The following is a 27,172-nucleotide window of genomic DNA, read 5'->3' as shown; positions in this document are numbered from 1 at the left end:
ACTATATAAATGAAAACCTTTTTCCCTCTTCTATCCTTCCACTATCCTTCTCAATCCAAATATCTGACTAACATATCCACCACTCAAATCACTTTCATATTTCACTATAGTAGTTCACCACTAATCCTTTTTGGTTCCGGAGTAGTGTGCTACACGCCGAAAAAGCGCTTTGACGCCTCATCAGGGGTAGGTAGCGCTATATAAATGCAAACACAATACAATTATTGTCATTGGTTATGGCCACAGGGTGGGCGCTGACTGGTCCTAGAGGAAGCCTCGCAGACTGAGAAGAGCGGGCCCGGGTCAAGTGAACATGTATACATACGGTGTACTCTCGCAGCTCTGCCAACCCGCTCTCTGAATGCCAGGATGGATAAATATTTGCCAAGGACTATGTTTTGGAGAATGTCAAGCAAGGTCAGCGCCACGGCGCTTGTTAATGTAAATGAAGCTCTGCATTAAAAACGTTCGATGGACCCTGCATCGAACATGTCGCTGACGTCCTGTCCACTTCGGTGCCTCTCGAGAGCAGCCAGACGTTTGTTTCAGCAAACGCATGACGCACCGTAGTACGTCTGACGGTGCTGTTTAGGTAATCATGGTGGTGTAACTACGCCTTCTGCAGCAGTTTTCCAGTGAACTACAATCTTCGTATTTCTCTTAAATTAAAAGCGCTTAAATTACACGGCATTCTCGCCTCTGGGTGTCTCAAACCTCCTAACAAACATACGTGATAAATAAATACCTAGAAATCTGCTAATCGCTTTATGTACGGTACATTGGAAAGAAGGTGTAAACATAAACATGCGAGAGTCAGCGGCCCTAAATGGTCAACACAGGCCCTACCAGAGATGGTATCAAAACACTTCAGTGTGAATAGCTACTTCCCTAATTGTAGCTGTCATGGGCGTGCTACGGTGCTTTGTGTACCAAAATGTTACAGTAGCTACAGTCTTACATCAGGGGTGTGGATAACAAACACACGTTATTCCTAAATAGTCATTAGCACAGAGGGAAGGTTAGTTTTGTGTAAACTGAGTAAGAACTGCGTATACTACTGATTCAAGAAAAGTATTCACTTTAATGTACAGGAAAGCTGGACTTCAAATGGACAGTTTAAGACTTTGTTTCATTGTGAGGAGCTGGGAAAGTTTACAACAACGAGTGAAACTAAACGTGCAAATACAGGCCGACTTCTGCACTAAAAAAGTGAAACACTGGATATACGTGCTGTGAGACAGAAACCCAAGATGTGCCCCTAGATTCAGTCGAAATTCCACATGAAATTAATTACTTGTTCTAATAATATTTTTTGGTACTTGCACTCGTGCGTCTGTGGAAAATGGAATTGTGCATTTCAAAATATAATTCCCAGGAAATAAAATTGATGGCCATGATCAAAACACAATGTGATCTTAAACAAGTGTTTATCTGTTTTTTTAATGATAATATAATGTTGATGTTTGTTAAACTGATTTACCTGCACCATACGCACTGTCTTACGTTTTTCATGGTTGTGGTATGACACTTCAGGTCAACGTGCACTTCACACTGTTTTGTCCTTACTTGTTCCTAAATGTTCGCATTTTCCAACTGTACAATAAACGATTTTGAAATGGCTGGAAAGATGTAAATATGCTGGGGTTCTCCTGATTGAATCTCAGTAGTTGTTTTGCTGTTTTACTGAAACTTGCATAAATTAGGTTCTTGTGCACGCCTGTGCAAGTTAAGCTTCGATATGTGGCACATCCGACAAACTAGCATAAAAGTATAACCCATTTTGAGGTGCCTCTCTGTTAACGCAGAACAGGGTCACTCAACCAAAGGATTATTGAAAAAATTAAGGAACAAAAATACTGAGCGTCAAGTCCAGGTCGAGGCAGCGCCTCGACCTGGACTTAGCTCATGTGTGAAGCTAAGTCCAGGTCGAGGCGCTGCCATGAGCTGCAAACATTCTACCTGCAGATATCACATTGGGAGTCCAACTTACAAAGACAAAGCGTGTAGAACAGGTCACACATTGAGAGTCTTCAGGACATCAGGTCAAGAAGGTGCCCAGTAGCATTGTAAATGCGCCCTTAACTGGACAATTCAGACACACAGCCCAAGGGCACCTGGCCTGACAACAATATGTACAGGCCCGGCACTGGGCGGGAAACCCCTCTGGCACATGCGCACAGAGGTCTTCATCAGGATCAAACGCAGTTTACTTTCAGATCAATCAACACAAATCGTTGATACGCTAGAATTTTACTAAACATAACATCTGGCATCCAGGGTAAAATAGCCATGGACGACTCAAGATGGGAATTACTCCAATGCCAGTTTTGGGAATGAAAAACAAACAAAAGTGAGGAAGGACCTGCTGTTCCTGCAGGAGGCTTCCACTGAACTTTTGCTCACCATGGTAAATATAGGTTACATTGGTGCTGCTTGGTGTTGTCACAACAAACAGCAAAGTGTGCCTTAGGCTGACATCACTCTGTCTTCACACAACAGCACACTACTTCAAAAGCAGTCACCAGGGTTTAAACTGAATTCACACAACAGCAAACTATTTCAAGCAGGGTCACCAGAATTTACGCTGTCTTGAGACAATAGAAACCTATTTTAAGAGTCAGTCACCAGGGTTTAAGCTGTTTTTGCACAACAGCACCCTACTTCAAAAGCTCTCACCAGGGTTTAAGCCGTCTTTGCACAACAGCATCCTACTTCAAAAGCTCTCACTAGGGTTTAAGCTGTCTTTGCACAACAGCATCCTACTTCAAAAGCTCTCACCAGGGTTTAAGCTGTTTTTGCACAACAGCATCCTACTTCAAAAGCTCTCACCAGGGTTTAAGCTGTCTTTGCACAACAGCATCCTACTTCAAAAGCTCTCACCAGGGTTTAAGCTGTCTTTGCACAACAGCATCTTACTTCAAAAGCTCTCACCAGGGTTTAAGCTGTTTTTGCACAACAGCATCCTACTTCAAAAGCTCTCACCAGGGTTTAAGCTGTCTTTGCACAACAGCATCCTACTTTAAAAGCTCTCACCAGGGTTTAAGCTGTCTTTGCACAACAGCATCGTACTTCAAAAGCTCTCACCAGGATTTAAGCTGTCTTTGCACAACAGCATCTTACTACAAAAGCTCTCACCAGGGTTTAAGCTGTTTTTGCACAACAGCATCCTACTTCAACAGCTCTCACCAGGGTTTAAGCTGTCTTTGCACAACAGCATCTTACTTCAAAAGCTCTCACCAGTGTTTAAGCTGTTTTTGCACAACAGCATCCTACTTCAAAAGCTCTCACCAGGGTTTAAGCTGTCTTTGCACAACAGCATCCTACTTCAAAAGCTCTCACCAGGGTTTGAGCTGTCTTTCTACAACAGCATCCTACTTCAAAAGCTCTCACCAGGGTTTAAGCTGTCTTTCTACAACAGCATCCTACTTCAAAAGCTCTCACCAGGGTTTAAGCTGTCTTTCTACAACAGCATCCTACTTCAAAAGCTCTCACAGGGGTTTAAGCTGTTTTTCTACAACAGCACCCTACTTCTAAAGCTCTCACCGGGGTTTAAGCTGTCTTTGCACAACAGCACCCTACTTCAAAAGCTCTCACCGGGGTTTAAGCTGTCTTTGCACAACAGCACCCTACTTCAAAAGCTCTCACCAGGGTTTGAGCTGTCTTTGCACAACAGCATCCTACTTCAAAAGCTCTCACCAGGGTTTGAGCTGTCTTTGCACAAGAGCACACCACTTCAAGAGCACTCACCTGGGATTAAGCTGTCTTCGCACTAGAGAACACTAATTCAAAAGCAGTCCCCAGGGTTTAAGCGGTCTTCGCAGAAATGCACCTTACTTCAAAAGCTCTCACCAGGGTTTAAACAGTCTTCATACAAGAGCACACTACTTCAAGAGTACTCAGCTGGAATTAAGCAGTCTTCGCACAAGAGCACACTGTTTCAAGAGCACTTACCAGGGATTAAGCTGTCTTCGCATAAGAGCACACTAATACAAGATCAAGCACCAGGGCTTCAGCTGTCTTCACACAAGAGCACACTACATCAAGAGCACTCACCAGGGATTACGCTGTGTTCGCAGACGTAGACAGTAATTCAGGAGCAGTCACCAGGGTTTAAACTTTCTGTGCATAATAGCACACTACGTCAAGAGCGCTCACAAGGGATTAAGGTGTTTTTGCACAAGAGCACCCTACTACAAGGGCACTCACCATGGTTTAAGCAGTCTTCGCACAAGAGCACACAACTTTCAAGAGGAGTCGCCAGGGTTTAAGTTTTCTTCACACAAGAGCACACAACTTCAAGAGCACTCGCTAGGGTTTAGGCTGTCTTTGTACAAGAGCACTCAACTTCAAGAGCACTCACCAGGGATTAAGCTGTCTTCGCACAAGAACACACTACTTGAAGAGCACTCATCAGGGATTAAACTGGTTTCACACAAGAGCACACTAATTCAAGAGCACTCGCCAGGGAATAAGCTGTCTTTGCACAAGAGCACAGTAATTCAAGAGCAGTCACCAGAGTTTAAGCTGTCTTCCCACAAGAGCACACTACTTCAAGAGTACTCACCAGAGTTCAAGCTGTCTACGCACAAGAGCACACTATTTCAAGAACACTCACCAGAGTTTAGGCTGTCTCCGCACAAGAGCACACTACTTCAAGAACACTCACCAGAGTTTAGGCTGTCTCCGCAAAAGAGCACACTACTTCAAGAACACTCAACAGAGTTTAGGCTGTCTCAGCACAAGAGCACACTACTTCAAGAACACTCACCAGAGTTTAGGCTGTCTCCGCACAAGAGCACACTACATCAAAAACACTCACCAGAGTTTAGGCTGTCTTTGCACAAGAGCACACTACTTCAAGAGCACTCACCAGACTTTAGGCTGTCTTCGCACACTACTTCAAGAACACTCACCAGAGTTTAAGCTGTCTTTGCACAAGAGCACACTACTTCAAGAGCACTCCCCAGAGTTTAGGCTGTCTTCGCACAAGAGCACACTACTTCAAGAACACTCACCAGAGTTTAGGCTGTCTCCGCAAAAGAGCACACTACTTCAAGAACACTCAACAGAGTTTAGGCTGTCTCAGCACAAGAGCACACTACTTCAAGAACACTCACCAGAGTTTAGGCTGTCTCCGCACAAGAGCACACTACAACAAAAACACTCACCAGAGTTTAGGCTGTCTTTGCACAAGAGCACACTACTTCAAGAGCACTCACCAGACTTTAGGCTGTCTTCGCACAAGAGCACACTACTTCAAGAACACTCAACAGAGTTTAGGCTGTCTTTGCACAAGAGCACACTACTTCAAGAACATCACCAGAGGAGTTTAGGCTGTCTTTGCACAAGAGCACACTACTTCAAGAGCACTCACCAGAGTTTAGGCTGTCTTCGCACAAGAGCACACTACTTCAAGAGCACTCACCAGACTTTAGGCTGTCTTTGCACACTACTTCAAGAACACTCACCAGAGTTTAGGCTGTCTTTGCACAAGAGCACACTACTTCAAGAGCACTCACCAGACTTTAGGCTGTCTTCGCACACTACTTCAAGAACACTCACCAGAGTTTAGGCTGTCTTTGCACAAGAGCACACTACTTCAAGAGCACTCACCAGAGTTTAGGCTGTCTTCGCACAAGAGCACACTACTTCAAGAACACTCAACAGAGTTTAGGCTGTCTTTGCACAAGAGCACACTACTTCAAGAGCACTCACCAGACTTTAGGCTGTCTTCGCACACTACTTCAAGAACATCACCAGAGTTTAGGCTGTCTTTGCACAAGAGCACACTACTTCAAGAGCACTCACCAGAGTTTAGGCTGTCTTCGCACAAGAGCACACTACTTCAAGAGCAGTCACCAGAGTTGATATAGTTGATATGCACAGACCTATGTGTTTGCTTTCTCAGAGGTAAATTGCGAAATCCTGCAAATCTCTCTCTCTTTAGAACAATATGGCATTTCTGCTTCTGTGAAACCAGGATCCTTAGATACTAGTGGCCCCTTCACTCACACTTCCTCAATGATATTAAGTCAAAACCCTCCAGCTTGCTTGTTGTGTAATTAGCGCTCACACAGAACGCACTCAGTGTCTGGGAGTAGAAAGCGCCTTCTTTGCAAGTTGTTATTGATACAGGACGTGCACGGTCTGGATGTGCACGCCATTTGAAGGCTGCTTGCAAGAGAAACATTTACCCATGGCCTCTGGAAGTCCACGGGGAACCGAATTCCTGCTGAACACAGGATTTCGTTTTCCTCTTAACCAAGAGAGAGGGGGGGGGCGAGACGTCTAGGAGGCAGAGAGGGCTGAGAACAGAGAGAGGGTGGACAGAGACAGATAGACAAAGATAAGAGGGAGAAAAATGGGACAGAATGAGAGAGGCGGAGAAAAGCAGAAAAATGTAGGACAGAAAGGAACAGAGATGAAGAAAAGAGGGGGGAGATAGATGGGAGATAGATGGAAGAGAGCGAGAATCGCACCACGATGGGAGTCTACGTCTTGAAAATACACAAATAAGAAATACGACAAACTCATTAGAAAAGTTCGTTTCTGTGTTTTTCCCGCTAAGTCATCTTTACTAACCATAAAGTGCTTTCCTGGCGTCCTGTTGTGGCGTGAACACAACAGAATGTAGCATTGTTCATGGCCGATTCTCATAGCACATATCAGCAGGGAAATAATACAAAATTCATAGCTATGAGGGCACAGTGTTTATTTTTTTTCCTTTGGGCATTCAGGACAAACATCGTCACTCATCAACTAGCACACACCAAAACCACCAAATGCCATCCTAAAAACATGAAAAGAAAAAACGAGGTCGCGTTAGAAATGTTGCGTTTTGAATTCCAGCTATGGCCGTGTTTGCAGACAGAACGAAAACTGCGATAGAAGTGATTCATTGCCGCTTGTAGGTGACTGGAGGAAGGGAATGCAATATTTAAACAGCTATCTGCTGTGTAATTTTGAGCGTGCAAAGTAGGCAAGCTCGGTGAACTATTTACCCTCCTCAAGGTCATGTTGGTGCTGAACATATTTCGATTTCTTGCTCGTGTGAAAGATACAATCCGTGGCGTTTCAACAAATAGGGTCGGGTTTTCTTCTCCTGGTGACAGGTCTTGACGCGCGTGACGCGCGCAGCACTTTCCCAGGCTGAGGGGTGATATTTTGTTACAGCTTATAGATACAGCCGAGGGGGACGGGGGTAACTGCGTGCTTAGTCTGTGAGCAAGCAGTGTATGAAACTTGCAAACTTCACAACAACGGACGCTGGTGTGTGTTATAAGGTTCCCGATATTTTGGGGTGAAGGCTTCTGACGGGTTCTGTGGATAATACAAATCTGAAATTAACTCTCAGGTGAGAGGTTGTGGCGTAACGACTAGAACTGCCTACTTTGGAACATCCTGTGATTCTAGGCAAATCACTTAATCTCCCGAGCCTAGGAAACATGGGGGTGCTCTTGTGGAACGCAACTGGTGCTTGTGTGAAGGGCTCCAATGCCTTCAGTCGAGTTTGTGCTTTGTAAAACTGCCAAGAAGTGGCCTGCTACAAGCAAACGTGTCTGGCAAAGACAACCCTGACTCTTGAGACGCACCCATGACTGGCCCTGCATAAGGGGCTGAAGGTGCCTGGTCACTCACTGGGTTGAAGTGAGGCAATGTGTCATGCTATAGAAAACACATGTGGTGCACAACGTGCCCGCTGTCCAACGGGCGAAGCGAGAGGGGAACCGTGCGACCGGAGCGAGCTAATGTAAATAACACACTTTGGTGCATTTCTGGGATATTTATAAGCGGAGCACATTCCTTCCCACTCCCGGATCAGACAGTGGAAACTTTCCCACACTGGAGGCTCACATCTGAGTCAGCCTTCTGTTTTTCATGGCCCTCGTGGTAATATTTACTTAATCAAATGAAAATGTTAAATAAATAGGGGCATTTGCAGTAAAAAGAATTATAATTTTGATAACATGTTCCGCTAGAAATGGCATTATACCACATACAAGTGTGCACTGTGTAGAAATGAACCCATCAGAGTAGCGAGACATTCCATAACGAGATGGTTAATCACTCAGCACATAATTAGCAGGAAGGACAGCTGAACGTTGGAATAATTGTTTACTTATGCCCGACAACAATATCGCACACCCACAACTGTAAGCAACCTTTACGGGGTAACCTGTAATATCCAAAGAGCGTCGAGCCCTGTTTTTTCCAGTTACAAATCAATGTTATGTACTGTGCCAAACTGACTAATACTGCAACTCCCACAATGCACTTGTTGGGCTTTGTAGAATTGCTCTGTTGCTGTCAAATAAACAAAGAAGAAACCCGGAGCTGGAAACTCTGGGTCTCAGATCGCACGGAGTAATGTAGTAGCCCCAAATCTGCTCGATCGGGAAAGGAGATTCATTTTTTAGGTGCATAGTTAGATTTGATGTATAGCAGATGCTTAAATTACGCATAAATGCAGACATCTCGTAAATATGGGTTTAAAATGTATCATACAAACAGTGTGTCTAGGATGTAAGGTGTCGGTTATTTTTTGCATGCTATAAAAACTCTTAAACAGCAAGACTTTTAACAGAATCGGAGGTCACAGGAACTGCAGGCCTTATTTGAAATTGAAATTGCATTTATATAGCGCTTATTACCACCGAAGAGGCTTTTGTCCGCGTGTTACTTACTTTGGGTCTGTGGGTTGCACCCTTACGTGTCTATGGTGATTGAATTGCAGCGCAGGTACGCATGTATGAGGGTGGGGGGCGGTTCGAGAGGTACTGTAAGAGTCGAAGCTTCAGGGTCCGAGGTGTCAACGCCCCCACCCAAATCCTGCGGGCTGCACAGTGCTGATGCGCCGGCAAAAGTGCCACCTTCGGGGCACACAGGAAGCAAAGTCTGGTGGGTGCCAGGGCCCTGGTTCCTGGACACTGCGCCGCAGCACACACTTCAGGTGGGTGCCAGGGCCCTGGTGCCTGGGCACTGCGCCGAATCACACACTTCAGGTGGGTGCCAGGGCCCTAGTGCCTGGGCACTGCGCCGAAGCACACACTTCAGGTGGGTGCCAGGGTCCTGGTGCCTGGGCACTGCGCCGCAGCACACACTTCAGGTGGGTGCCAGGGCCCTGGTGCCTGGGCACTGCGCCGAATCACACACTTCAGGTGGGTGCCAGGGCCCTAGTGCCTGGGCACTGCGCCGAAGCACACACTTCAGGTGGGTGCCAGGGTCCTGGTGCCTGGGCACTGCGCCGCAGCACACACTTCAGGTGGACGCCAGGGCCCTGGTACCCGGGACACTGGACGGCACCACACACTTTAGGTGGGTGCCAGGGCCCTGGTGCCAGGGTCCTGGTGCCTGGGCACTGCGCTGCAGCACACACTTCAGGTGGACGACAGGGTTCTGGAACCCGGGGCACTGCGCAGCAGCACACACTTCAGGTGGGTGCCAGGGTCCTGGTACCCGGGGCACTGCTTGGCAGCACACACTTCAGGTGGGCGACAGGGCCCTGGTGCCCGGCGGAGTGCACGTCATACACAGCTCTCCCAGAGTTAGAGGGCAACAGAAGGTCTGGCAAAAAAACGTGGTACCGGAGAGCTTCTTTGGTTATAAACAACAAAAAGTTACACTAATGCAGTGCGAGAGTTCTGCCATGGGACCCCCGCCCAGCCCCAGCTGCGGCCCCACTGTACACAGACAACCCCGGGCTCAGGATCCTTAGCTCGAAACGCTGTAAACACCCTGCGGTCTGCCACAAACTCTTCCTCACGGTACACCGGCGCCCAGGGGTGCTCAGAATATCAAGCACGCACACCCAACAGACTCTTCCTAACCAGGACCTCTTTCACGCTCTCACACGTGCAGAGTAGGAGCAGTGACGAGGTCCAAGGGCAGTCTGCCCTCTGCCCCGCGAACAGTGTGAGGAGTAGGGCAGATGAGCGCACGAGCGTGCAAACAGTACCGGGCCGGGGCAAACGGCAGCACGGCAAACACCCGGGCCCTTCACAGTTCCCCGGGAAGCGGGACCGAGAGTCTCCTGGACTCTTGTTCCACCCCCTGGGATGCGGAACCGTCGGTGCCCAGCACCAGTGGCTGCCCTTGTCACACCTTCCCTCGAGAAGGCACCTACATTCTCGGGGCACCAGTGGCCTGCTCCTGAAGCACTAGTGCCATTGAAACCCGGCACTGAGAGCAGGAGTGACCGCCACTAATCCCCTCACCCCTAGCCCCCCCCCCACACACACACACCAACGTGTCACACTCCTCAGTGAAGTGAGATTGGCAGTAACCTGGCAGCAGCGCCTGTCCTTGACACACCTCCCCCCAGGGGGCACCAACAGTCTCAGGCAATAGTGCCCCTGTCACCTGCACTGTGAGTGTGATGGCAGGTCACCAGGACGGACGATCTCCTGAGATTAGTGCTCTTTTCACACAATTTCCCTGCGATGCGGGACTGCCTATGTCCCTACACTTGACCTGTCAAACATCCCCTCAGCTGCACCGATAGACTCTAGGCGCTAGCGCTCCTGTCAAACTTCACTTCAGCGTCACCGACAGACTCCAGGCGCAAGCGCTCTTGTCAAAACCTCCCCTTTCAGCGTCACCGATAGACTCTAGGAGCTAGCGGCAGCGCTCCTGTCAAACTTCACTTCAGCGTCACCGACAGACTCTAGGCGCTAGCGCTCCTGTCAAACTTCACTTCAGCGTCACCACAGACTCCAGGCGCTAGCGCTCCTGACAAACTTCACTTCAGCGTCACCGACAGACTCCAGGCGCTAGCGCTCCTGTCAAACCTCCCCTTCAGCGTCACCGATAGACTCCAGGTGCTAGCGCTCCTGTCAAACCTCCCCTCAGCGGCGCTGATAGACTCAAGGCGCGAGCGCACCTGTCTAACCTACCCCTTGAGTGGCACAGCCAAACTCCGAACGCTCATGCTCTTATTACACTTCATGGGCATGCGAGTCCTACATTTGCAGTTTCTAGCGCCTTACCGCATTTCGCTTCGCAGCGGACCTTACAGTCTTCCTGCGCTAGCACTTATGTCAAACTTCACTTCAGCGTCAACGACAGACTCTAGGCGCTAGCGCTCCTGTCAAACCTCCCCCTTCAGCGTCACCGATAGACTCTAGGCGCTAGCGCTCCTGTCAAACTTCACTTCAGCGTCACCGACAGACTCCAGGCACTAGCGCTCCTGCCAAACCTCCCCCTTCAGCGTCACCGATAGACTCCAGGCGCTAGCGCTCCTGTCAAACCTCCCCTCAGCGGCACTGATAGACGCAAGGCGCTAGCGCTCCTGTCAAACCTCCCCCTTCAGCGTCACCGATAGAATCTAGGCGCTAGCGCTCCTGTCTAACCTACCCCTTGAGTGGCACTGCCAAACTCCGAACGCTAATGCTCTTGTCACACTTCATGGGCATGCGAGTCCTACATTTGCAGTTTCTAGCGCCTTATCGCATTTCGCTTCGCAGCGGACCTGACAGTCTTCCATGCGCTAGTACTCTTATCACACACCCCTTGGTTGGCTCTTGTGGCAGATCGCTATTGCTTTTGTCACACCTCCCCTAGGCTGATGGAGCCACAACTTTACTGCATTAGCGCCCCTGTCAAGCACACCCCTCCCGGCAGCGGGGCCGGGGCCCTTGCCCTGGTGACGCCTCCCCACGGGGACTAGCGCCCAGCAGACTCCCGGAGAGCGCTGCACATCTGTCCGGCTGAAGCGCCAGCCTCTCCCCGGCGGAGCCTCAAGCTGTCAAACTCCGGGCGCTGGAGAGGGCGGGAGGGAAGCTGCAGCGCGCCGGGGGAAAGTTATGCGATGACTTCCAAAGTTTGTCCTACCTGCTCCCGCGGGATGCAGGGCAGCGAGGTCCTCCGGTGGGACTTGGTGCCGCCGCCGCCGGACATCTCAGCGGAGACCACGGAGCTGGAACTCCTCCTTCTCCGGAGCACCGGGGTCTCCTCCTCGTCCTCCCCAGGTCCAGCGCATCGGGCGGCCGCGGGCTCGGGGGGCGCCCCTGGCGGGGGCTGCGGCCGGCCGCTGTGCCTGGCCAGCAGGATCCCCACGATGCCCACCAGGTAGGCTAGATAGCGCCTCCAGCCGAGCCGCAGCCTGTCCAGCGAGACGAACGAGGCAGCCCGCAGCGCGCTAGTGACGGCGAGCATGGGTGAGCCCTGCCTCAGCACCAGCCATGTCACGGGCAGTATCAGCAGCACCACCCCCGCGGCGGCCGGGGCGGCCCCTCCCGGCTCGGCTGGCTGACCCCCGCCGGGCGGCGCCTGGAGCACGGGCACAGAACGGCAGGCAGTGCACACTTCTGCACTGCAGTCCTCTGCCTCCAGAAACCACTGCCCCGTGCAGCGCTGTGCTGCTGGAGAGCTGCGCTGCCATAACAAGCACAACTGCTTGTCCAAAAGACAGCCGGCTCTGGGAAAAAGAAGTCGAAACAAGCCCAACCCAGACAACGACGGATTTAGGCTAAATGTACTTAACCGTGCACCTAACACTATTTTACCTGACCTTTCAAATGTCATCGCTTCCTTCTTATTTTGTCACTTTTTTGCTGTCCTTTTTTGGTAAATTTCAAATTTTATCTCTTTAAACTGACCCTTTATCATTTTCTTAATTTTAACGCTCTTAATTTGTTTTCTTGATGCTTTTATATTACTGTCCTGTATATTTCCATGTTCTTTTGTAAAGTTGCAGTTAGTTTTATTACTTTATTTATTATTATTACTGTCACTGACTGGCTTTAAGGAAAGGTTATATACTTTTCTTTCTGATTTTATTCCAAGTTGCTTCATTACAGGCTGACGAGTTTTTCCTTACTGCTGTTGATTTTACCTATAGAGCTAGTTTATTTTTGTAGAGTTATCGTTCTTCATTGTGCCTTTATTTTTTCTTTCAACGTTTCCTATCATCGTTTGCTTAGTATTATATTCTTACAATAATTTATTTTTTGTCACTGCTTCATGTTTTAGGTGGCATTGCTTCCCTCATTGGCATTTTATTGTGTAACACCTTTGTATTTCCTGTATATTTCATACAGACTTTATTACTCCGGCTCCCAGTTTCCTCACTATAGCATTGATGTGATCCCGCCACCCTAGAAGGGCACCCCGGTACCAGTTTTTCTTTAATTCCAAATCTATGGTTTTTAATTAATTCCAAATCTATGGATCTATGGAGAATTCATACAAACACTACCTGCCCAGAAGCTATCTTGATTTGTCACCCAGACACAGAATGTAAGTCTGCATATGGAAAGGACAGTGGCGTGTAATAACTGTATTAACGAGGAAGCAAGAACTAATGGAAATTAATGGTAAATAATTGAACATTCCGTCGTGGTACACTTACACTTTCCAATCTTTAATGAACTGAGGTATAAACAGGCAATCTGATCAACTGGTCCGATAATCAATCAGAAACCCAACACTCTAAAGTGGTGCGTAATGCACCACCAAGGTAGAATTGAATGACGTATATACGAACGTGAATGCAATGCCAACATCACGCATTACACTACAGAGAGAACTCTTCAATTAAAGTCTCTCAAATTCAGTGAATCAATTGCAATCTGTAACAAAGTTCAAAGGCTATTCTACTCTTTCGAGGGAATAACATGATTTTCTGAGCAAACTTTATTTTCCGTTATTGCCACAAAACACTCAACACCTCCGAGATCCCACTGTTCCGACTGCCCAGCCCAGTGATGATTCTCCTGGAGTTCAAACGATTTCTGAAAGGCACTTTCTCTCAAACACACCTCCCAGGCCTGGGCAGCTGAGAGTTTCAGATGTGAGAAGAACTTCCCAACTATGTGGCATGAATTTTAGCAGCAGGTCTCCAGTCCACACACTGCCAATTAACTGGAGATTCACTGTATAATTCCCAGTATGTTTTTAAATAACTCACGTACTTCAAATTCATCCTCACTTTTCACTTCATGTGAAACACATTTTGAAACAAAATTCTACTATTTTTTAGGAAGGTTGAACTTTTCACAAAACAAAGAATGAATGAAACCAGGATAGGAATTTTACAAAAAAAAAGCTTTAGCGGTACAGGATTAACTATATTTTGTATTTTGCACAAACTTTAGAGCCCAACTCGATTGGAGCAAACTAAGAACCTTCCTGTCAACCCAGGGAGAAAAGCATCCTTTTCTTTAAAGAACTCTCACCCACGGGTACCAGGTGAGCAGGCCAGACAGGGAGCTTGTAGTCTATGACCCCCAGCAACTTCTACGCTCCCAAACGCCACCTCCGATCAGCCAACCACGCCCTCGCCGCCGTCCCCCGCATCCGAAGAGCGACTACAGGAGGAAGGTCCTTCTCCTACCTGGCCGCCAAGACCTGGAACTCCCTCCCAACCGACCTGCGCCTGACCCAAGACCACCTCTCCTTCAGGAAGAAGCTGAAGACCTGGCTGTTCGAGCAGTAGCGGCACCCCCCCTCCCCCAGCGCCTTGAGACCCTACGGGTATGTAGTGCGCTCTATAAATGTCATTGATTGATTGATTGACAACCTGCACACCTCTCTTTCATGTACCCATAGAGCACTATTAAGTGCCTTAATATATACCCATTTATGGACCCCCGGTGGATGAGAGTTCTTTACAGCAAAAGGATTCTTTTCTCCTTGGGTAAATTGGAGGGTTCTTAGATTGATCCAATCGAGTTGGGCACTACATACACCCTGTTAATATTCACTCCTCCTTCCACCGCTGATTTTGCCACACCACCAAACTTCGTCAGTCTTCGCCAAGTTCCGTCGCCATCCGTTCTCGGTCATTGGGCTCTATTTCAGGGCTTTGGGGTTCTAAGTTCTACTCTACTTCTAGATTCTCACTTCATGTGCTAACCATCCTATGCTGCTACCAACTGAAAGGGCCATAAGTTCTATTTATTTTATTTTTATTTACTGACTTATACCGCGCTAGGAATTCGACTCCCTGAGGAGTATCTCCGCGCCTTTGGTAACATTAATGAGCAGGGACCCTAACCACTGAGTAACCGATGCCTTATCAAGATTAATAATTGAACAGAAAAGTTTTTAATTTTTTCCTAAAAGGAAAATGTTCCTTACAGGTTCTGATGTCCAGAGGGAGGTTATTCCAGAGCTTCGGGCCCGCAACTGACAGGGCCCTGCCCCCTTGTCGGGATTTCCAGAACCTAGGGACACAAAGCAGTTCTTGGTCCCCCGATCTCAAAGACCTTGAAGGGGCATAAAGAATAAATTTTTTGGTTAAGTAGTCAGGGCCTTTTCCAGTAAGGCATTTATGTATGATGCAGCATATTTTAAACGACACCCTCTGTTTCACGGTGAGCCAGTGAAGTTTGTTTAGTAGAGGGATTGAGGGGGTACGGGCTGGGGCATTACAGACAAGTCGTGCAGCAGTATTCTGCACGACCTGTAATCTGGCAGTAACCCCCTCATTAGCGGCTAGCAGCAGACCGTTACAATAATCCAGTCTGCTCAGCACGAGCGACTGAATTAGTGTTTTCCTGATGGAATCAGGTAAAAGGGGAAAGACCCGTCGTAATAGGCCAATAACATGGAAACAGGAGCTTACGACTTGATTAGCATGATGTTTAAGAGCAAGCTCCTGATCCAGCTTGACTCCTAGATCTTTCACTACCACTTTGGGAGTGGGGACTGGGCCAAGATCTTGAGGCCACCAGTCGGGAGTCCATAGCCGTTTGGCTTCCCCAAAAAGCATGACCTCCGTCTTAGAGACGTTGCACTGAAGGAAATTAGCTGCCATCCAATGAGCCACCTCTTTCATTCCCTGTGCAAAGGAGTTACGCACTTCAGGAGTCATGATTTTAAACGGGAAGAGGAGTTGGGTATCGTCTGCATACGATACTGGGATAAACCCATGCATTCTCATGATGTTTGCTAGGGGTGCCACATAGATGTTGAAAAGCGTTGGGCTCAGACACGAGCCCTGTGGCACCCCTTTTGAGATTGCAACCTCCTCAGACTGGTAAGGACCCAATATGACCCTCTGAGTGCGATTGATGAAAAAGCTCCTTAGCCATGCCAGCGCCTTGCCTCCCAGCCCGATGTCAATGAGTCTGGAGGTCATGATGTCATGTGACACCGTGTCAAACGCCGCTGACAAATCTAAAAGCACCAGGACAACGGAGAAACCCCTATCCTGGAGCATGCGAAGATCGTCAGCGACGGACAGCAAGGCAGTCTCAGTGCTGTGCCGGGGTCTAAACCCCGACTGGGATGGATCGAGCCCCCCTACACTTTCGATGTATTTGGATAGGTGCTGGTTGACAAATTTCTCAGTGAGCTTCCCCAAGAAAGGGAGGAGGGAAATGGGTCTCAGATTTGTTAGGTCTGTCCATGGGATAGAGTTGTTCTTCCGTAGAGGTCTAACCAAAGCCCGCTTCCAATCCGGGGGAACTTCCCCTGTGGTCAGAGAGAGATTAATAACCTGCCGAATACCAGTCCCCAACTCGTCACTCAGAAGTGCCATTACCCGTGCAGGGATGATGTCAGATGGACAGCCACTCTTAGTTTGAGTGATTAGGATGGTTAACTCCTCCATAGAAACCGGTGGGAATTCTTCCAATGTATCTATCTTATTTCCTGCTGAACCGGAGATAGGCTGAGACATGCCCTCAACAGGACCCATATTGTCAACAGTGGACTTAGAGGCTAAGATCTTAGCATAAATGCCATCAATTTTATTGACAAAGAACTGCGAGATGTTATTACACAGTTCCTGGGACTCGGTCCCATCCAATTCGCAGGCTGAGGGCTTAGTGAATGTTTGCAGAATTTGGTAAAGAACTTTGGAGTTATTGCCAGCTGCTGATAATTGGGCTGCAATATGATCTTTCCGTGCAGCCCGAATAGCTTTGTGGTAACGTTTTAAGGAAGTCTTATGATTTTCTTTGTCTTCTACTTTGTGTGTGGCTCTCCAACGTTTCTCTAACTTTCTCGTAAAGAGTTTTAACTGTCTGAGATCATCTGTGTACCACACTTCTTGTTTGGGGGCAGGCCTCACTTTATAAGTCCTCAAAGGGGCAACCTGATCAATTGTTATATTAATAGCTTCGTTAAATTTTTTTAATGCAAGAGTAGCATTATCCCCACATTCAACCCAGTTGGGTTCTAGATATTTCCCCCTGAAGGTCTCTGGGGTTAATTTATTCCAGGGTCTTCTGACATCTGCCAAAGTCCTCTGGATGCCTTTTACCTTATGGTTGGAGCGGGTGTAGAATTCTATGATTGCATGATCAGTCCAATCCACCTGGTGGGGAGGAAGACATTTTATATGGGTCGAATTATATAGCACAAGATCAAGTGTATGGCCCGCTATATGTGTGGGACCATAATTCATTAGGTTGAAACCCAGAGTGGTCATGTCATCCAGGAGCATTTGTGCCTCGGGGCAAGTTGATAACTCACTGTGGACGTTAAAGTCCCCTACCACAATGAAGTCAGAATTCATCTGCATATGAGGAGCAAGAGCTTCCACGAGGTGGATGGAAAAATCCCTGAAGGGACCAGGGGGTCGGTAAACTAGAGCTCCTTTTCTGGATACCCTAGAACTAGGGTTGATCGTAAATATGAGGAGTTCCATTTGTGGGTTGCAGACAGTCTCAGTGACCACCACCTCAATTTCCTGTTTAAAAACAATGGCTAAGCCACCCCCAATTTTAGTAGGGCGGTCCATCCTAGCAATTTTGTAGCCTATCGGCACCCCCAAAGTTATAGACGGGACAGTGTGGGGCTTAAGCCAAGTCTCAGTTAAGAAACAGAAATGTGGGCTCTCTGTGTTTATGAGATCCCAGACCTGAGTGGAGTGAGACACTAGTGAGCGCACATTGCACAAAAAACTCTTACAGTCTAAAAGTGGGACATTAAAAAGTCTAGAAGTAGCATCTATAGATGATTTAGTAAGTCCAGATAGGGTTGGGTGTTGTAGATATTGAGTAATCACAGCGTTAATAGTAAACTGTGTGGAGCATTCCCTACAGGAAAAAGGACCCTCTAGACAGGTCGCGACCCTATGGGAGCACAACATAGCGACACACCTACCCATATCCAATAAGGACTGACTGGAGTACGTTAGAGCAGAGCGAGAAATCGGCACAGCATGACTGCTAGTAAACGCCATGACCCCCAGCCCCTAGCCCCGTCCAGTCGCGGACGGGCGCAGACGGGCTGGTCTTTGGCTCGTCTTAGGCGCAGGAGTAGGCGCCACACTGCGCGTAAACACTGCGCGTTTAAGCCGACGAGTTGCTTTATAGCCCTCGAGTAGGGGAGAGCTGGAGCGCTAACCGCTCGCCTCCCTGGCTGTTCCTGTCTCTGCCTCGCCTTCCGCGCTCCTGATTGGCTGGAGGGTCGGACTGGGCGTGCAGGCACAGGACGAGCTACAACAGAGCAGATCCCTCAGTGCGTGTAAGTAAGCGGTAATTTCTTTTCAAAGTGCAACTAGTAATCAGTCTGAACACAATGTCACAATATCAAGTTCAATTTTTCCCCTTTTAAAAGCGCTAATACAATTAGCAGTTTAAAAACCTTCACGAGCTCATGGAGCACCAATTAAAACAGAGGAAGAGCAGGGTGCTCAAAGCATGTCACCAAGCGGGGTCGGGGAGAAGCTTCCACCGTCCCCCTTACCGCAAATGTGGCTGCCTCCTCGCTGACTTTATAGCCCTCGAGTAGGGGAGAGCTGGAGCGCTAACCGCTCGCCTCCCTGGCTGTTCCTGTCTCTGCCTCGCCTTCCGCGCTCCTGATTGGCTGGAGGGTGGACTGGGTGTGCAGGCACAGGACGAGCTACAACAGAGCAGATCCCTCAGTGCGTGTAAGTAAGCGGTAATTTCTTTTCAAAGTGCAACTGGTAATCAGTCTGAACACAATGTCACAATATCAAGTTCAATTTTTCCCCTTTTAAAAGCGCTAATACAATTAGCAGTTTAAAAACCTTCACGAGCTCATGGAGCACTAATTAAAACAGAGGAAGAGCAGGGTGCTCAAAGCATGTCACCAAGCGGGGTCGGGGAGAAGCTGCCACCGTCCCCCTTACCGCAAATGTGGCTGCCTCCTCGCTGACTTTATAGCCCTCGAGTAGGGGAGAGCTGGAGCGCTAACCGCTCGCCTCCCTGGCTGTTCCTGCCTCTGCCTCGCCTTCCGCGCTCCTGATTGGCTGGAGGGTCGGACTGGGCGTGCAGGCACAGGACGAGCTACAACAGAGCAGATCCCTCAGTGCGTGTAAGTAAGCGGTAATTTCTTTTCAAAGTGCAACTAGTAATCAGTCTGAACGCAATGTCACAATATCAAGTTCAATTTTTCCCCTTTTAAAAGCGCTAATACAATTAGCAGTTTAAAAACCTTCACGAGCTCATGGAGCACCAATTAAAACAGAGGAAGAGCAGGATGCTCAAAGCATGTCACCAAGCGGGGTCGGGGAGAAGCTGCCACCGTCCCCCTTACCGCAAATGTGGCTGCCTCCTCGCTGACTTTATAGCCCTCGAGTAGGGGAGAGCTGGAGCGCTAACCGCTCGCCTCCCTGGCTGTTCCTGTCTCTGCCTCGCCTTCCGCGCTCCTGATTGGCTGGAGGGTCGGACTGGGCGTGCAGGCACAGGACGAGCTACAACAGAGCAGATCCCTCAGTGCGTGTAAGTAAGCGGTAATTTCTTTTCAAAGTGCAACTAGTAATCAGTCTGAACACAATGTCACAATATCAAGTTCAATTTTTCCCCTTTTAAAAGCGCTAATACAATTAGCAGTTTAAAAACCTTCACGAGCTCATGGAGCACCAATTAAAACAGAGGAAGAGCAGGGTGCTCAAAGCATGTCACCAAGCGGGGTCGGGGAGAAGCTGCCACCGTCCCCCTTACCGCAAATGTGGCTGCCTCCTCGCTGACTTTATAGCCCTCGAGTAGGGGAGAGCTGGAGCGCTAACCGCTCGCCTCCCTGGCTGTTCCTGTCTCTGCCTCGCCTTCCGCGCTCCTGATTGGCTGGAGGGTCGGACTGGGCGTGCAGGCACAGGACGAGCTACAACAGAGCAGATCCCTCAGTGCGTGTAAGTAAGCGGTAATTTCTTTTCAAAGTGCAACTAGTAATCAGTCTGAACACAATGTCACAATATCAAGTTCAATTTTTCCCCTTTTAAAAGCGCTAATACAATTAGCAGTTTAAAAACCTTCACGAGCTCATGGAGCACCAATTAAAACAGAGGAAGAGCAGGGTGCTCAAAGCATGTCACCAAGCGGGGTCGGGGAGAAGCTGCCACCGTCCCCCTTACCGCAAATGTGGCTGCCTCCTCGCTGACTTTATAGCCCTCGAGTAGGGGAGAGCTGGAGCGCTAACCGCTCGCCTCCCTGGCTGTTCCTGTCTCTGCCTCGCCTTCCGCGCTCCTGATTGGCTGGAGGGTCGGACTGGGCGTGCAGGCACAGGACGAGCTACAACAGAGCAGATCCCTCAGTGCGTGTAAGTAAGCGGTAATTTCTTTTCAAAGTGCAACTAGTAATCAGTCTGAACACAATGTCACAATATCAAGTTCAATTTTTCCCCTTTTAAAAGCGCTAATACAATTAGCATTTTAAAAACCTTCACGAGCTCATGGAGCACCAATTAAAACAGAGGAAGAGCAGGGTGCTCAAAGCATGTCACCAAGCGGGGTCGGGGAGAAGCTGCCACCGTTCCCCTTACCGCCGTTCTAGAGGAGTCTCACTCCGATGGTTCTATTTAGCAGCATGAAAGTGTAGAGGGGCGGAAAATCATTAGAGAAACAATCAATTAGCTGATAACTCCTCTGGATACCTAATAACCCACGGACAACTACTTAAGGTTAGTTAATTTATTACAAAGCCAAGAACAACTGGACGTAAAGACACCTCAACACAAGAATATAGAAATACATAGGAATCAGCATAAAGCCAAATCGGCGTATCCAGTTTAGGCGATGCAGCATAAACAATACAATTAATTTAAGAAGTAGAATACAGAAAATCAGGAAGCATGAGTCCAAATTTCCCTGCTTCGAATGTTGGTGAGTGAAAAGCATAAATCTTTCCCTAGTCAAGCACTAAAGTGGCATCCCAAAGTAAGCATTTTCAGAGAGAAGGGTAAAAGATGTCAGCTCGTGGAGCCTCCCTAAGAAGTCTATCCATGATCAATGAGTCAAGTGGCATGATGCTACAGAAGACAGCACTCGTTGTAAGATGCTCTCTTTCAGAAGGCAAGAAATTAGTGGCGTACTATCCCTAACTCCAAGAACTAGTTATTCAGGGGTAACATTCCTATGGTGCAGTTCGGATCACACCATCCATCTTGGTACAGTCCTGAATGTAATTTTCCTTGATGTCAACGGTGTAAGTTCCTCGATACAATTTGTCCTTGGTTCCCATGCCTGCTCCTTTGTGAAGCACAACGACCTTCTTTTAGCGACCCAAGCCACACAATTGTAACTTCTTCTCTTCTTCCCTAGTTACTAAAACAACTACACTACTTTTGCTAAAGAATGTATTCTCCACCTGCAATAGAAACATGAGAAAGAACAGAATCTGCACTGCAGATGAAATTCATCTATTAGTTAAAAGCAAGAGTTTCCAGGGACTTGCATTTCAGGCTTAGGACTTCAGCTAACATAAGACATGTCTCTTTTCATCAATACGATTTGCACAACCATTATTAGCATTTCAGTTAATGCATTTACCTACGTGTGAAATGATATAATTAATAAGTGTTAGATTTGGGGGTCTCTAGTTGATATAGGTAGGTACCTGTGACAAATAGGGACCCTGGCGTCTAGTCAGGGTAAGGGGGTGCACTCCTAAAATAACCGCTGCTCACCCGCTTGGCAGCTTGGCACGAGGAGACAGGTTTATCTCAGAGGCAGTGTGTAAAGCATTTGGGAACACATACAGTAACCCAGTGACAACACTACAGATGGACACCACACAGTTCTATATTAAAAATAAGTATTATTTATATAGATCTAACACAAGACCACAAACGATAAAAATCCACAATACTGTACTTAAAATTGTAGAATTGGCTTAGTTCTCTTTAGATCTTAAAATGCGACTCTTTAGTTAATGTACCTTAAGATGCGACATGCAGGGCAACAAAAGTGTTGCAGGAAAGGTGATGTGGTAGTCCCATGGCATGCAAGGACGGTGATGCGTTGAAGATCTGGTGCAAAGAAACAAAGATGGCGTCTTCTTGATGCTCCTCCGATGTTGCGAGATGTCTCGACTCGATGCATCAGCTGCAGCGGCGACAACCTTGTTCAGCGATACGATGACAGCGGCTTTGGCGGCGACACTCTTCCCCTCCGATGCGAGATGCTTCCGCTCGATTCGACAGCTGCAGCGGTGACACCGTTGTTCGGAGATGCGACGACAGCGGCTCCGACGGCGGCACTCTTCTCCATGGATGCGAGACGCTTCTGCGGTGCAATGTGACAGCTACAGCGGCGACACCCTTGTTCAGAGATGCTATGGCAGCGGCTGCGACTGCAACATGCTTTTTTGATGTTGCGAGACGTTTCTTGTGATGCAGTGCAATGTGTCAGCTACAGCGGCGACACCCTTGTTCAGAGATGCAACGGCAGTGGCTGCGACGGCGACACGCTTCTTCTTCGTAAGTCGCGCTTCCAGCTCCTTGCGACACGCCGTCCCTCAGAAGGCCCAAAACAGGAGCAGGCACTTCCAAAGAACTCTTGGGGAGCAGGTGGTTGAAGTCTGTTGTCCCTGAGACTTCAGCAGGAGGCAAGCTCTTCTCGCAAGCCCTTGGAGATCCTTACAAGTGGATGAAAGTACACAAAGTCCCTTTCTCCTTTCTTTGGCAATCAGGCAACCACTGCAGGTCAATCCCCCAAGCGGCACTTCAGATTAGGGATAGTCTATCTTCAGTTTCTTCTGATTCCTCTCCTCAGCAAAGGTTTCTTCTTGTTGTCCAAAAGTGATCTAATTCTCTGGGGTTTGGGTCCCCTCTTTTATACACAGTTTCTCTTTGTTCTCTGAAGGCAGAGAGGCCTTTGCCTAATCCAAACCAGTTCTGGTCAGTCCTGGAGCACTCTGTTGACATGACTCCCTCTTTCCTTTCATAGTGCAGGGCAGAGACATCAGACGCACCACAGGAGGTGGAGCCAGCATTGTGGAGGGAAGGCACAGCACTATTCAGGTCCCAGGTGCAACTCCTCCCTTCCATCTAGATGCAGATCTCTCTATTTACCACTGGGCTGACTCACCCTGCCTCCTGGAATCCCCCATCCCCTTCACTCAAACTACAGACTAGAACTACACAACCTAGCAGAGGCAGAATTGGATAGTTAAACAAGAAAATACCTACCTAAAAACACAGAATGTTAAAATCAACTTCACTAAAAGATGTATTTTATCATTCTGAGTTCAGGCATACTAAACTCGAATTTCTACCATGTTCCCTGAGTCAGTTAGGATTATAAGATTGTAATAATCAAACTGCCCATTCTGGCCTATGGGAAATAGGTAGCCTTGCATTAGTGAAAAACGAAAATGGGTGTAATTCACTATTAGGACATGCCACACACATCAGGGCTTGTCCTACCTTATACTTACAATGCACCCTGCCCTTGGGCCTACCATAAGGGTGTCTAATATGAAGAAAAGGGATGGTTTAGGGATTGGTAAGTGAGTGCACGTGCCCAGTCAGCATGGCAGTGCTAAACTACACACAGGCTCTTCAATGGCAGGCCTTAGACACCTTTTACAGGATGCTTTTGTTTGTGGTACAACCAGTGATGCAAGCCCACTCGCAGCATTTGGTTTACAAGTCCTGGGCACTCCTGGTGCACTGTACTAGGGTCAGACAGGTAAACCAAACCAGCCAATCATGGACTCACTGATTCATATATCAATTTACAATGGGGAGAGCATATGCACTTTAGCACTGATCAGCAGTGGTAAAGTGGCCAGAGTCATAAAACCAACAGAAACAGGTCAGACAAAATACAGGAGGAAAGCAAAACGTTCAGGGATGAAGCTGCAACAAGGGCCATGTCCAACAATAAGCACATTCAATATACGTCTAAGTGTCAGATACAAAATACAAATTCTTCATATTAATATTTTCTGCAAGTTACATTCAATTTTCTACGTTAATTCTCCATGACATTTATCCATAAATTAAAGCACATCACATATTTGCGTTAATACGTTTCACTATTCTACAACACCATGTTTACAGTATTTGCTTGATTATATGTGGATGCGTTCTACAAGTGATTATGATGCACCCCTACAATTTAAATGTGATTTCTGCTACATCACTTCCCTCCTCTGATGACGTTGAGTCATCACAAACCTTCCAACATCCCCGTAGAGTAGATCGATCTAAATAGATGTCATAGGTAGTATCCTCTGAACTCCTCCATTCGCTTCAAATTCTCATAATGACTCTCCTGCAGATTTTCCATCCTTCTTTCTCTTTCCCTTCAGGAGTTCTCAACCTGCCTTGACTTGTGCCTCTTGTATGCTCTTATTATTCATACCAGGACAATGATACAAATTATAACAATCAATATTGGCTTCAAGATGTATCCATATATTCAGCTCCCCAAATTTGCAAACCATTTTCCAACTGCTCCAAATCCTTTTCCAATGTTATCCCAAATTCCCTCAGCTGCCAAGTCCTGTATCTTATGATGCATCTCAGTAATGTTATCAAAATATCTCCTCAAATATTTACTTCTATCATGGATATAAGTACAGCACTGTTGGACCTTCAGCATCCAGCATTCTCCACCTTTTTTAGATAGTTATACACCTAACGCAAAACGGTTCTGTATCACCATGGCTTTTATCGAGACCATCTTCCCTTCCAGGAGTGACAAGGATTGAGCAGTGTTAATGGACAACATATCCACTATTGTAGACAGCCTTCTGATCTTGACATCATTTAACTCTACTCCTAAACTAGGTATTATCGCTCCAAATATATCTCCTGCAACCTCTACTGCGCTCAATCCACGTTTTTCCTTACTGTGCTGCTTCCATTCCAAACTCTCCAAAATCCTCCACATGGTATATCTTTGGAAATACGACAGCCAAATAACATGTACCTTACCATTTGCTCATTAACTGAACACATGCATTCTTTCCAAACACGAAATACACTACTGGTGCCATTCGAACTGGGTCTTGCAAAAAGATCTTCCATGGACCATTTATTGAAAGATATGATCACACACACTTTGTCCCACATACACCATATCATACCTACTCGCAACATAACCTATGCCAAGTTTGCCTCGTTGTTCCCACCTAAAGCTATGGGACCGGAACTTCCCTTAGCCTTGTGAGCTAACTCCTCATTGGTCTATTCAGCATTCTTGTCCTTGCTATCAGTGCTAACAACTAATCCCCTACGTCTATCTTCTACTTGATCTACAAATTTCTTTTCTTTATCTGCTAGGATGCATGTTAGATTATGTCCATGTGCGTAAGCAGCGTCTACTGTTATTGTAGGTGAGAAATAATCTTCCATTCTAATTATTTGCCTATAATAATTGTATCTGTTCCGATGTTTTCAAAAAGAGATTTCTGAGGGTACCACATCATAGTTCGAGAAGTAGTGGTTAAAATGACCTTTACCATAAAACATACTTAGATGTACGCTACAACTATTGCCATAAGTCAAGGCTAAGTGATGGTATCTGATTCCCTCCTCAACGAAGGCAGGCAATTCCATGTACACGTAACAATCTCTCACTTCCATAGCGTCAGCATAGTCATACAACAGCTTAGCATAAGCATTCAGTGTGTAATCATCTTTGGATAGGTCTGCATGAATAAAGTGGCTAGTTTGCTTTATTAAGCCTTTTTCTGATCCTAGTGTACACTATTTTGGAACAGCAGTGGTAGGTGTGGATGTCCCTGGTACCCCGACCCCAGTTTCCTGCCTTTGGATGAACTCAAAATGGATTCTACAATGACTACAGTTATTACTATAACTACCCCTACAATCACTGTACCTGTAATACATTTGTGCTTATGATTAGAATTTCCAGACTCCATCTTTAACACCTTGAATGCTATAGCAATTCTCCCCTGGTGCTGCAGGCCCTTGAATCCCATTGTTCATGACGAGCTCAGCTCGTCATGATCACAGGAGCGGTGTACTGCATGACGAGCAGAGCTCGTCATGAGCATGGAAGGGGTTAAGTAGCTCGGATCACAGTTCGAAAGAGGTTCAACAGAAAAAAGTCTCTCTTCTCCACCTCTCTCTACATGTAGCAAGAGTCTTTCAAGCAACTTTGAAATCTACAAACGTTCTTTTGAAATGTCTCTGCTTTACAATATGAACACAGCTTAGAAGACTTCCCTAGCCCTCTTTTGTCTTCTAAATTAACTCCTTAGCTTTTATTCTTCTTTCTCTCGGGCCTAGGTTATCTTCTTCAAAGCAATTATTTACAGTTCAAAGTTCAGTACACATCCCTAATCAAATCAGAGCCAACTTCCTAAATTACACGTTCCAAAAGCTCAGCTCTCAATGCAGACATCTTTTGAGGAGACTGCGGTGCTCCAAAACATGGAAATTCAATGTCCTCCAAAATCAGAGTACGCAAACCACTCAACCTTGGTGGAAAAGGAACAGTCAACAACAGAAGTGCATTGGCTTGAGTTCCAGGAGCTCTCAACAAGATCTCAACAACGTGTATTGAAATCTCAGACCTCGCTCTCTCCGGCATTTGTAACCAAGTAAGTTCACTCGTGCGAGGAATATCTCTGACACACCCCTAAAGTCTTCTGGACCTTCTCGCACCTTCTGTGTTTGGCTCTGTTTCCCTTAAATAAGACTCCGAAGATTCATCTATTGGTGCAAGTTCTCTTTCAGATGCAAGTCTCAGATTTTGCCTCCTCTGTCTTACAGGACAAGTTTTACTGGCAACATCATTTTTTCTCAGCTGCACACAACCATTTGTCATGCCAGTCTCTTCTGCTGAGTCAGACTCTCTGTCACTTGCAACGTTACAGTCTCCCTCAGAGTCTATACCAGGGTATTGTGTAGCATGACCCCCCTCAGATTGACTTGGTGTGTGTGCAGCACTTCAGGTACATCTAAGTTTATCTTGCTGTCTCGTGTGACCCCTCGAGCATGGCTGGAAATACTTCTGGGAGAGGAGCTGTTTCATAAAATGGACCTGAGACTCGTCATGTGTGGG

At 47.2% G+C, this 27,172-nt stretch overlaps 1 protein-coding gene across 1 annotated transcript in view; it reads right to left on the bottom strand.

Annotated features, from left to right (window-relative positions):
* Positions 1-12,382, bottom strand: part of PDE3A (phosphodiesterase 3A) — a 1,456,379-nt gene extending 1,443,997 nt beyond the window's left edge. The window contains exon 1 of the mRNA XM_078674052.1: positions 11,830-12,382. Within this exon, the coding sequence (XP_078530178.1) occupies positions 11,830-12,153 (324 nt within the window). The 5' untranslated portion in view covers positions 12,154-12,382. The remainder of the gene's footprint in view (positions 1-11,829) is intronic.
* Positions 12,383-27,172: the final 14,790 nt, after the last annotated feature.

The sequence above is a fragment of the Lissotriton helveticus genome, chromosome 1_1 (assembly GCF_964261635.1).
Source record: "Lissotriton helveticus chromosome 1_1, aLisHel1.1, whole genome shotgun sequence".
Lineage (NCBI taxonomy): Eukaryota > Metazoa > Chordata > Amphibia > Caudata > Salamandridae > Lissotriton > Lissotriton helveticus.
This window is presented reverse-complemented; position numbering and strand designations above follow the sequence as displayed.